The sequence below is a fragment of the Suricata suricatta genome, chromosome 10 (genome assembly GCF_006229205.1).
Source record: "Suricata suricatta isolate VVHF042 chromosome 10, meerkat_22Aug2017_6uvM2_HiC, whole genome shotgun sequence".
NCBI classification, from domain to species: domain Eukaryota; kingdom Metazoa; phylum Chordata; class Mammalia; order Carnivora; family Herpestidae; genus Suricata; species Suricata suricatta.
In genome coordinates this window covers 24,527,882-24,541,319 of record NC_043709.1, presented here as the reverse complement: position 1 = coordinate 24,541,319, position 13,438 = coordinate 24,527,882, and the positions used below count along the sequence as shown (strand labels likewise).

The following is a 13,438-nucleotide window of genomic DNA, read 5'->3' as shown; positions in this document are numbered from 1 at the left end:
TGTATTATTACGTACTGAAAGTAACGAGCAATAAACATAAAACTAAAGATTTGCAACAGGAAAAAATAGAGATTATCATGGCTATTCACTACCATTCCAAACATATTCCATTAACATCATTCAGCTTCTGTGGCTTATTTCAAGTTATTAGTAGAGACAGATTTTGGTTAAAACAACAACAACAATTCAGGGGGCTCCAAGGCAACTTACTTAACCTGAATAAAAAACTCCTTTCCTTCATAGTACCTATGTCAGATCTATATCCTACTGTTTTTAAAGAGTAAGTGTAACACCTGCACTCACAGCACAAAGACCAGCACAGGCACACAGGTGTAGCACAACGTTAATATTCTTCCCCTGTCTGGTAGCAGAGGAAGATGTTATTGTCCTTGAGACCTATCAGCTTTGTACTCATTATCTGTCCATAGAATATGGCACCTGTTGTGGACTGAACCATGGCCTCCAAAAGATGTGCTGCAGGGGCACCTGGGTGGCTCAGTCAGTTAAGCGTCCGGCTTCGGCTCAGGTCATGATCTCACGGTTCGTGAGTTCAAGCCTCACATCGGGCTCTTTGCTGACATCTAGCTCAGAGCCAGGACCCTGCTTCACATTCTGTGTCTCCCTCTCTGACCCTCCCTTATTCACACTGTCTCTCCCTGTCTCTCAAAAATAAATAAAAGAACATAAAAAAAATTTAAAAAAAACCCAAAAACCAAAAAACAAAAGATGTGCTGGAGTCTTAGCCCCCAGGACCTCAGAACTTAGTGGAAATAGCAGATGTAATTAGTAACTTAAGATGAAGTTATATTGGACTAGAATGCACCCTTAATCTGACTGGTATCCTTATAAGAAGAGAAGAGACACAGGCACATATGAAGGGAGCACTCTGTGGCGATAGAGGAAGAGACTGAAGTGATGCAGCTATAAGCCAAGAATCAGTAGGAAGGGAAGATTCTCTCCTATAGGCTTTGGAGGGAGCATGGCCTTCCCAGCACTGTGATTTTGGACATCTGGCCTCCAGAACTGTGAAGCAATAAACTTCTGTTGTCTTAAGCCACCCAGTTAGTGATATTTTGTAACAGCAGCCCTAAAAACTAACAAACCTATCACAATCACAATCATAGAAGTATATTACATGTGCCTAATGTGCATAAACTTTATTGACTTCAGAAGTGTTTTTACAATTATTATCCAGTATGTTATAACTATGTATCTGGTATTATCCTCAGAATGACTCAGGGGAATATTATTGTCTCACTGTGTCAATTAAGAAATTGAGGATCAAAGGAGTTGCAGAAGAAGTGGTCTTCCTATGCTTCTACTCCAAAGACTTTTTCTTTTGGAAACTTCTATCACGATATTTGTTTCCTCTTCTTGGCTGATGTATATAGGACTACACCACAGGCACTACTCTGTAGAATCCTCCACTTAGCCTTATTGTTTTTCCTTTAGCAGGCTTTTTTTTTTTTTTAATCTTAATAGACTCATTAAAATATTCACATTCTGTAAAATGAATTTTTACTCCTGTAAAGTATAATTCAATGGTTTTTAATATATTCAAGGTTATGTAATCATCACCACACTCTAACTTTAAAACATTTTCATCACACCTAGAGGAAACTCCATGCCTGTAAGCAGTCACTCACTCCCCATCCGCCCTTCTGTCCAACCCCTGGCAAGCATTAATCTACTTTCTGTCTCAATGGATGTGCTTATGCTGAACATTTCATGTAAATGGAATCATAAAACATGAGCTCTTTTGTGACTGACTTCTACTTAGCCTATTTTTAAGCTTCATCCATGTTGTAGCATGAATGAGCACATTTCCTAAATGCTAAGTAATATTCCACTGTGTGGAAACACTACATTTGTTTATATGTTCATCAGTTGATAGATCCATTTATCAGTGCACAGGCATTTGAGTCCCTTCCTTTTTTTTTTTTGGCTATTATGAATAATGCTACTATGAACATTCTTGCACAATGTTTTTTATGGACATGTTTTTATTTTGTGTGGGTATATACAAAGGAGTGGAAATGCAGGGTTATATACTAATTCTAAATTTAACCTTTTGAGGAACTGCCAGATGTTTTCCAAAGAGGCTGCACATATAATTTTACACTCTCACCAGCAGTGTATAGGCTTCCAATTTCTCCACATTCCTGGCCATTTGTAGATCTTCTATGGAAAAATGTCTATTCAGATTGTTAGCCCATTTTTGTAACTGGGCTATTTTTTAAATTAAGATTTAGTTGTAAGAGCTCCTTATATATTCAGGATATAAGTCCTTTATCAGAAATGTTTGCCAATATTTTCTCCTCCTCTGTGAGTTACCTTTTCATTTTCTTGATGGTACTGTGTATTACACAGAAGTTTTAATGATGTCCAACTTGTCTATTTTTCCTCACATCACTTATACTTTTGTTGTTGCATCAAAGAAGCCTCTGCCTACCCAAGGTCATGAAGAGCTATTCCTGTATTTTGGTATAAGGGTTTTATAGCTCTAGCTCCTACATTTAGGTCTATAAAACGTTTGCGTTAACCTTTGTGAACAGTAAAAGGAAGAGGTCTGACTTTAATTTTCAACATGTGGATGTCCACCAGCTCCAGCACAATCTATTAACCCCTTGATTTCCTTAACTACATATTTTGACTTTTTATATTACATACATTGTTTTTTTATTGTTACTTGAAATCCACTGTGAAATAAGATTGGTGCAGATAAACCAAATGACTGAAAATAATTATTTGACCATAGTCATATGGCTAGTAAGTGGCAGAGCTCAGACGAAGCACAGGTCTTACAATGCCAAATTTCATGTTTTTGTTAGAACACATTACTGCTTTTTATGTAAACATGTTTCAAATTTATTATCAAAAATAAGAAAAGGCAAGCTTGAAATTCTATTTGGTTATATAAGGAATGACTGGAGATGGGAAGCAGTAAGGAACTGTTTTAAACAGTGTATAATCTTCAATCATCACAATAATCCTGAAGAATAAAAACAAGCATAAAAAAAAAAGAAAAAACAAGAAAAGAAAAACAAGTATCTACCCCACTCTCTCTTCTTTCCACAGATGAGGAAACTAAGGCGTAAAGGTGTTAAGTAAATTGCTCAAGATCACAGAGTTGATAAGAGGTAAGAACCAGGCAATCTGGCTCCCAAGATTGCATTCTTCTAACCACTTTGAAAGCATATGATTTAAGAGAAAAGCATTCATCAGGCTATGCTTTAGATGGATCAGCAACTGTCTACAAAGGGAGAGTTGGCTCTTTTTATTATTGCCATTGCTGTCACAAGCTTGTCAGGATGGCCGACACTTCAAAAAGGAAAATTATTAATACACTAGAATCAGGTATAAAAATATTAAATGTCCATGAGTAACTGAAGAAATAATCTCATCGAAAAATTTTTTTGATGTTTACTTAATTTTAACAGAGAGAGAGAGAGAGAGAGAGAGAGAGAGAGCTGAGGAAAGGCAGAGAGAGAGGAGACACAGAATCTGAAGCAGTCTCCAGGGTTTGAGCTGTTAGCACAGAGCCTGATGTGGGGCCCAAACTCATGAACCGTGAGATCATGACCTGAGCTGAAGTCAGATACTTAACCAACTGAGCCACCAGGTGCCCCCAAAATATTCTCATTTTAAAAACAGAAAAATATTTTACAGCAGTATGGCACAACTAAAGACACAAATTAATAATATAAATACCAGAAGGGAAAGGAAAGGCCAGTACAAATACAGAGGAAGGAACTCTGCAAGTCTCCAATGACTACAAAACGAATGAGTCAACCAGGCAGTGTTGTGACCGGATGTGCTGGAAAGATGCATAATACAAAGGGTTAGAGAGAAAGCATTCTTTCACGCAAATGTCGGTGAGCTCCCTAGTAGAATGTGGATACCACTTCTGGTGACCAAGAACTATGGGGAGAAATCAGAAAGGGTTTGAACATGAGAAATAAACAGATGCAAACAACAGGAAACAACCTTGTTAGAAAAGAACTTGCAGCTTATCAAAGATTGTAAAGGTTGATTTAATCATGGCCCTTTCAGAGGAAGACCATTGGAAGGCTCTTCCCCAATCCCTGTAGGCATTGGCTCCTTTCCAGTCGTTTATTTCTCAAATAGCACTTTCTTAGAGGCTTTTATTCTAAGTAGCCTCTTCAGTTTCTAGCATATTGTCCTGTGTTCATAGCATGTAATTATCTGAAAAATCTCACTGTTTTCATGCATATATGGCCCCTCTTGTCCTTTTAGGACATAAGCAGTTCAAGAGCAAAACCTGGAGCACTGCTTTATGTCTTGTACATACTTTTCATGTCTGGTATATCTGGAAAATAGTATTTTATAAATACTTGTAGAATCTTTATGTGTGAAGAAGCAACAAGGAAAATGAGCTTTCAAATCTGAGATGGTTGCCACCAGTAAAACATAGGAGGAATTCCTTAATAATCAAAGTAAAACCTACACACTGCTGAGGGACACTGTGGGCTTTTAATAACAGTCACTCCATCTGTCTTAGGTGTCTTACAAACTTACCTGCCTTAAGGCTAAATAATTTCTAATAGTTACTTCCAACTCTTATGAATCAGTACTTTGCAGCATAAAGTCTTGCAAGAAATAAATCATCATTGGGTTCTTACCATGTAATGGACAGTGTTCTAAGGGTTTACACATATCAGATCACTTAGTCCACACAACTGTAAGAAATAAATGCTATTCTTTTTTTCATAAAATGGAGGCTTTTTAGCTTAAAGAGATTAAATAATTTGCCAAAAGTTATCCACCCAGCTCCTAGGTATTGGAGCTGGGATTTAAACCAAGACAATTACATAACTTATGCCATGGATTTAAGGCTGAAATAAATTTCAACAAAGCAAAAATATATTAAACAGGAAACAATGGATTGATAAATTATGGCATAGAAATTGGATGACATTTATTTTCTTTTCTATGATTTGATATGTTTGCTATGTGGACCCATTCAAATTCTATTTTGCTATAACATTCCAACACATTTTAGGGTTATTGCTAATACACTATTTTCCCCTTATAAGTATGTCTTTATTCAAAAAACAATATTTAAAACGAAGTATTCACGTCAAACTAGAGAAACAATACAATGAACCTCTATGTACTGACATATCACATGGACAATCCTATTTCATGTATAGTGTAAATATACAAAAATTAATCACTGCAAAGGAAATCCCAGCATTAACAACAGTCTTTATTCTATCACTAAAAAAACTTCATTAAGCCTGAAATGCATCTAATTCCTTTCCTTCATATAGAATCACTAGCAATACAAGGAATAATCCTAAGGGGGGATTTTTGCTATCAAAAACAAAATCAGTGGACACTGCCAAAAATAATTTCTCAAAATTACTAGTCTCTAAGTGATGAGCATTTAGAAATAGGATTATCTTAGGCACTATGGTATACCAAGAACTAAATTTAAATTAGAAAATGTTTTATAAAGGGGGTACCTGGGTGGCTCAGTCACTTAACCTTCCAACTTAGCTCAGGTTATGATCTCATGGTTTGTGGGTTCAAGCCCCATGTCAGGCTTTGTGCTGACTGTGTAGAATCTACTTTGGATTCTCAGTCTCCCTCTCTCTCTCTCTGCCCCTCCCTGCTCTTGCTTTCTTTCTTTCTCAAAAATAAACATTTTTTAAAACTTAAAAAAAATGTTTTATAAGTTTTAAGAAAAAATTAACTAGGGATTTTGTGCCTATCATGCTGATAAATATTATCTCCAAACGTCATGAGAGACCACCAAACACAAAAGCAGAAACAATTAAAAACCAATATATACCTGTCTGTCTCCCAGGTCAGGGTCCCCTTTACTAGAATCAGAGCTGACATCATCTTCATCAGAACTGTTGAGGTCTTCTTCCTCATCTGAAGGAAGGTCATCAAGACCAAGGTCAAGATCATTGTGTCCCTCCTGGGATGCTACAGAACTGCTTGAATAAAGAGTATTGCATTAGTCACCTTTAATAACGAGGAATACAACCAAAGTACCAAACATGATCAACCATCTTATTCCTGTAATAGAAGCAAGGTATACCTATGGGATGTAAACAGAGATGAAATAACCAGAACAACCAAAATTGCCCCTCTCTTTCCTATCTCAGCTGTCAAAAACCCAAACTCATTTTGGGATTAAAATAAACATCTTGAAAAAATGTATCTTCATGATAGGAAGATGGGTGAGAAGCAAGTTTTTCAGCTGCCCTAATCCTATGCTTCCATTATCTCCTTACCGGAAAAGATCAGGTCTCTCTACCTCTATAAACTAAGAAGCCTCATGAGATGTGGACTGGGTTATCACAAAAGGGCACTCACTGGCTACACAGGAACATTAGAAAAGGTGGTATTTTCTTGGGTCTCAGTTGTTGTTTTTAAAGCAACTAACAAATCTACCAGAATTAGGAGGTAATGATGGTGAACACAATAAACCATGCATATGCTATTGTGAACATGTGTCCAACCTCCCTGATTATCACCAATTCCTTTTATGTAACCACATCATAAGACATGAGAAGGGACAAGGATGTTAAAAATTCTTGGGCTCTGATCCAGACTTGCTCAATCAGAAACTCTAGGGGTGCAGGGCCCCTAGGAGATACATGTTAGAAGTTTGAAAACCACTGTACCAGCTCATTTACCAACTCCACCTCAATAGCCTGACGTCATCAACATTTCCCATTTTGTACTGAGACAGATCTCTTGAAGCTAAGAGCCATTGTTGCAATCCACGGGAGGAGGGGCAGGGGGAATTCCACAACAAAGTTCCTCAGGAAGACAACAGAAATAATTCTTTCTAACTTTGGTTGTAAAGGCTCAGGAAGAAATTATCTGTAGCAACTGCTTTCCGGTCTACAGTCTACAAGAATATCTGCTGGAGAGTCAGTAAAAGATTTACAGACAATCATCAGGCGAAACACTCACACAGAATAAAGAGACAGTTACATTTCACCCTGGCAGGCTGCTTTTCGGGTCAAGGGCGGGTCACTCAACTGCCAAGGCTCCTACAAGTTATGAAAATTTCTAACATGAATCTTAAAAGCTAAAGATGAATTTTCTGCCAGTTCCTGATTACACATTGTAGGATACAGACTAGCCTAAGATGCCATTCCTGGAACTCAAATGTTACACAAACCAGTTGGATGAAGGCAGAATGCCAAAAGAACACCTCCCTCTGCCAAATACAGGGGTTCCTTATTATTCAGTAGCTGGAGGGTCTCAGGGAATCATATCACAGCCTCAATTAAGCGGGTGCACACCTTATCATATAGCTCCCTGTGACATGGAGGAGACTCACTCTCCAGGGAGGATGTGGGGGTGGAGAGCGGAAGCTTTCTAGTCAGATCACTGGCAAGACTCACCATCTCTGGGTGCAGGGACAGGAGCCCAACCCAGCTGGGTAATTAGTTGACTTAAACTTGCTAGCATAAATAAAGTTAACAGGATGCAGAGACTGCAGGATCCATCCACATAAATAAAAGAAAATGTATCTTCACATGTCTTTTTATCTTAATTCTTTACCTCTACATCACCTAAAACCCTGTTACTCAAAATACATTCAATCTAAGACCAGCTTCAGCATCACACCAGGAAGCTTTTCAGAAATATAAAGCCTCAGGCCTCACCCTGCTGGACTGAATCACAGTCTGGTTATAACAAAATCCCAGTAATTTGGGTTTCTGAATCAGTGCACTCTTTTAGACTCACCAGTATAAAAATTTTGAATAATTAGTAAGAGCTTGTAACACCTGTGAGGAAATTAGGTTTATTTTATCTGAAGAAAGAGCGGAGAGGCATTTCCTGGTCCAACATTTGTAAAGCTATTATTAAGGGCATAGTAAGAAGTTAGTTGCCATAACCATTAGGGATATAAATATTTACAACAGTTAATTTAAGAACAAGAAAATAAAAGCTTTAAGTATTAAAAGGACATGGGTCAAAACATAACTGCCATAAAATGTTAGGAGATTTTAGTTCTGAAAATTGCTTTCCTACAGAAAACCTTCCCTGACTACCCCCTCCCTAACCCACTTTGGTTAACTTGTCTCTTCTGTTTCCTACACCATCTCATTCAACTGCACATGGTGATATATTTGTTTCCCTCCCTAAAACATAAACTCCTAAGGAAAAGGAAATGATCTTTTTCAGTTGAACCCCCAGTATCCTGCTTGACACATGATGGGCCCTCAGTAAATTTTTAGTGAATAAACAAAAATTATATTAGAAAGCAAAGGGTGTCAAATCTCAGAAGTTCAGATGGTAAGTACTGTGGTGATCAGAAAGAAAGGTTGTGGGGGGGGGCGGGGGATACTGGAATAGTGTATGGTTTAAAGGAGAAGGGGCATCCTAGCATCACAATCAATGGTGTGGAAGTGCGAATGTTTGTTTTCAGAAAACAAAAATAACATTCAGGCTGCAGCAGGAGACTCCTATGCATAATTAATGGAAAACAAGCTTGGAGATAACAGGTACAGTCCCCTCAAGGGTCATAAACAAAACATTACTCAGAGTCCACACTCAGCTTGTAGGCCTTCAACAAGAGTCAAATCTTCCAATAGACCTCAAAGATTTCCTTAGTAGAACTCCAAACCACACTTCTCTCTTGTTAGTGACAAAAGGAAAGAGAACAACACCCCCTCCCATCAATCCAGGCGTGTAGGCACAGCCCATGTTCCACTCCAAGCAGGGAAAAAGACAGCCCTGCTATTTAGCATCAGTGTAGTCCCCTTGATCTCAAAAGGAGCTCCCTATATATTTGAATAGTAAATGGTAGACCATTTACAATTCCTGAAGCTTGGGAGGGAGGAAAGTGAGCAAAGCAAAGCGAGGTTTTAGGAAGACTAATCTTATAACCCAATGCCAGTGAACTAACTGGGGGCTGGATGGGGACAGGTACATGGACAGAAGTGGATGGGGATCTGAGACGTAATTTCAACAGTACAGACAGCCTGAATGAGGTTGGCTACATCAGGAACTAATAGAAAGGGCTGGATATAAGAGTTTAAAATTTTATTAGGGCTAAGGTAAAGAGGTAGGGGAAAAACCAGAATCTTTCTTCAAGATTTCATGGTCACCAGCAAAATGAGGGAGACATCAATTGAAACAGAAATATCTGGACAAGGGATATGATTTTAAAGAAAAGATAAGGAAAAATAGGAAAGATGGCATTTAGTATCCATATTTACATGTTCGTGTCTACATGTTCAAACAGAGAAAAGTTGTTGATTAATCTATTTTCCCACATAATCCTTAACAGTTTTCAAATCTATATAGATAATTTTAGATCTCAGATAATGAAATATGGGTTCATTAAGTTGGGGGCTAATTTATTCTTTACACTTCCTTCCCACTGTGAGGAAGATACTGTCCTCACATTGTCAGCCTTGTGGGTTAAAGGAACAGGACACAGTGTTTCCTCTACACTTTCCTGACTGGTTATTTCACAATCTGATAATCGAAGTATAAGGAAAGTAAGCTGCAAACGCAACCCAAAAAGAGTCAAGACTGGGCTCTACCTCTCCAGGCCATCCTTTCCAAGTCTGGATGGAGTAAGGGCAAAGAGTAAAACCAGAAGTAAATTCCCACTGATTAGGCAGCTGTCTTCAATTCCATATGTCAAGGATCTACACATTTGATTACTTAATGCCATCACTGTTTAAAATATTATGTATTTTGGGGGGCATCTGGGTGGCTCAGTCAGCTGAATGATCTTTGTTTCAGCTCAGGCCATGATCTCATGAGTTGTGGGTTCAAGCCCCACATCGGGCTGTGCTCACAGTGCAAAGTATGCTTGGGGTTCTATCACTGCTCCTACCCCAATCACACTCTCTCTCTCAAAAATAAACTGTAAAAAAAATTTTTTTTAGATTATGTACTTTTTGTTATTTGCTATATAGGCACAGTACACCCTCCCCTGGAAGTACATGAAATTTCTCTTTCAGGGAAGATGTCCCACAAAGAAGGGTTTCTTTTTTAGAAGGAGCTGTCTTTTTAAAAATACTCATTTAATCTACCTCCCCTAAGAGTTTTTCAGACATGAAACCTGCACAAAGCCAAGCCAGACATCACCACCAAAACATCCTTGTGAATCCCCATTAACCTGAAACTTCCAGAAAAGGGAGGGGAGAACAAGGAGAGCAGAGAAAGGAAAAGGAGAAGCACTAAACTGAAGAACACTTTCCAAGTACTGAATCCTGTCCTCTTTGTTGATGAATCCAGTTTATCTTCTTCCTCTCTTATCCGAGCCCCCAAACACAGAATGTTCCACGTAATCCCTCCGAAACTTGACGAAGAGACAAAATTATTCCAATGTCATCAACTTCAAAGTTTCTTTCTCATTTTCAAGTCACAACATGTAAAGCTGACCTTCTGTGATCTTTCTCTTCCTCTTCCTACCGCTCCTGGACCAAACTGAACAGAACCTGTTAGTCCTCAGGATGTTGTTATAATTTTCTCACAAATGCTATCTCATTATGACTTGGTGATTATGTGTTTCCTTTGGCTGCTTTCATATTTATCACAGAATGAATAGAAAACACTACTGTTAAGCACTTGAAGAACAAACATTACATAGAAAAATAAGCAAAAATGTTTTTAATAAGTTATGTATTATTATAATACTTATTATTATGATTATTATAATACTTATACTACATAATATTGGTTCCCAATTTTCACCAGCAAAGTGTTCATATTTAGTTTCACCAGGAAATGTTTTACTCTGTCACTTAAGCTCCTTTACTGAACTTTTGATTCAGGGGTCAGGTTAAAAACCATAAATCAGGGGTGCCTGGGTGGCTCAGTTGGTTAAGCATCCAGCTTTGGCTCAGGTCATGATCTCATGGTTCGTGGGTTCAAGCTCCGCATCAAGCTCTGTGCTGACAGCTCAGAACCGGAAGATGCTTCACATTCTGGGTCTCCTTCTCTCTCTCTCTGCCCTCCCTGACACGTGATCTATCTCTGTCTCTTAAAAATGAACATTAAAAACAATTTTTTAAAGAAAAAGCCATAAATCAAATCAATAAAAAATTATTTAAAACACTCTTATTCTTGTTTTCATGTCTTCTTTTCAATTTCTCCATTTTCCACTCAGATGATTTTCCTGGCAGCTATCCTTAAAATGAGTAAGTTATCTCTCTACTATTTTTAAGGGAGTATGACACAACTGTTAAATGGGTATATTTGGCTATTTTCATCCTTGAATAAAGCAAGATTCATATGTTTGTGACATGTTTTTAGGTTTTCCAAATGTAGGCTCTTGCACAATTATTGTTAAGTGTGTGGAGAGCCAGGGTGACAGAGAATAAAAGCCAAGAGATAATACCGAGTCTGTGGCAAACTTATCTGAGCTGAACAAAAATCAGGTTCTTCAAGTGTGATCCCTATGTGCTAAGAGGCAAACCAGATCTTCTGATAGGTCTTCTCTATTTCTCACTGCTTTAACTAAAAAGAAATGTCAATGTTTCAGTAATATGTAAGTTGTAGACTGCTGGTGTTCTAATTATAGTTAACAGCAGAAATCCTTCCCCTCAGAGAGGTACATATATTAGTTTTTAAATATATATTAATCTTTAATCTTCTTTTGAGAGACAGACTAAAGGTTAGGGCAAACTTTATTTTCATTTTAAACATTAATGGTTTTATTATCTTCATTTAGTTAAAAAAATCTTTAATTTCACACATGTATATAGTGTAATAACTTTTTTGAATTAAACACTTTGATTAATAAATCATATAATACAAATAAATAAAATCACTACAATAAGAGACAGCACAGCAGGAGTTTGTTACCAAAAAAGGAAAGAAAGTGAAAAAGAAACTTGCAGCATAAAATGCATACGGTTAGTGTTTTACTCTGTTTCATGAATTTTAGAGGTGTTAACAACCAACCAAGCCTTTAAAACTACCAAGCTAGGATTCTATAGCTTCAGAAAAAGAAACCACAAAGAAATACCCAGCTTCCTTGAAATATAAACTGGAGGGCAGTTTAAAAGCTGATTTGAGGTGACAACTGTCAGAAAGAATACCAGGTTTTAGTGATGTACTTTGAAAAACATGCCCACTTTGTTTTCCAGGGGCAACCTTAACCTTTTAAACACCCTTTCCATTCCCTTCCCCAGAAATGCATTTGTTACTAGGATTCTCTAAACTGCAGACTAATAATTAAAAACAAATCAGGATCATGACCCTGAAGCTGTTATTTAATATACAGTCATTACAAGACAACTCTGAAAATGGTTTAAAAGACAAATGGAAAAGGGGCATCTGGGTGTCTCGGTGAGTTAAGCATCCAACTATTGATTTGGATTAGGCCATGATCTCACAGTTTCTAACATCAAGCCCCAACTGGGCTCTGAACTTGACAGCACAAGCCTGCTGGAAATTCTGTCTCTCCTTCTCTGTCCCTCTCCTGCTCGTGAGTACATGCGCGGTCTCTCCTTCTCTCTCAAAATAAACAAACTTAAAAGAGAGAAAAAAGTAGAACAGCGCCATGCTATCAGACATCTCCCACAGCACTCTGGATTGTGGGAGAACTCCTAGCCTGTAAATAAGGATGATCGTGCCCTCCAGGGTTCCTGGTGCAATCCCAACTTCATAAGAGGAGCCTAAGGCTCATCACAGTTCAAGAGGCACTCTTGTCCCTCTAGCTTAGCTGGGAGAATCTGATTCAAGCATGAGCTGCTCCTAGCTAGAGGGGATTGTGATAAAAATGTCTCCGGATACAAGGACTAGCTAAAACAAATACCATTTAATTACCAGCAATTTTACTTTCTTAAAATTTGAAGGAGTTTGAGAATGATTCCTTAAAATACTCTTCAAGAAATATAGACAAAAATCTTTCTGTTAATACAAATAGAAAAGCATTCTATTAAGCTTAAAAATGCCTCCAAATAAAATATAGCAGGTTGTCAATCCAGTTTTGTCATTGTAGCAAAAATGGTGTTTATTTTGTTGCAAAATAAAAAATTTTTCAATAAAGTTAGGGTTGACTTAACATCCTTTCTTCCCTTTTTGTAACTCATTAGTACCACAAAAATAAAGGCCACGAGAAATAAAGGGGTTGGGAGAGGTACATGAGGGTGCTTCATATTTAGACACACACACAGATGTTTCATATTTACACATACACATATTTACACACATGTATTTTTACATACATATTTTAAAAGTATTTAAAAAATAGAAAACTGCTATGCCATTTATTTCAACAAATATTGAGGGCTTATTATGTATCATATTATTTTAGGGGCTGGATGAAGATAATCTAATAGAATTAGTTAATATTCAAACTGTAAATTCTATTGATTGGTTGTTTCCCTTTTTACCTGCTGAGTGAAACTTTTCTAAATAGATAAAGGCAGAAGGAATTCATATAACTACAATATTAGGATAAAGGCAGGGACTA

General features: G+C 37.5%; 1 protein-coding gene across 1 annotated transcript in view; it reads right to left on the bottom strand.

Moving 5' to 3' along the window:
• Positions 1–13,438, bottom strand: part of FGD6 (FYVE, RhoGEF and PH domain containing 6) — a 108,130-nt gene that overhangs the window by 67,018 nt on the left and 27,674 nt on the right. The window contains exon 3 of the mRNA XM_029955787.1: positions 5,819–5,966. Within this exon, the coding sequence (XP_029811647.1) occupies positions 5,819–5,966 (148 nt within the window). The remainder of the gene's footprint in view (positions 1–5,818; positions 5,967–13,438) is intronic.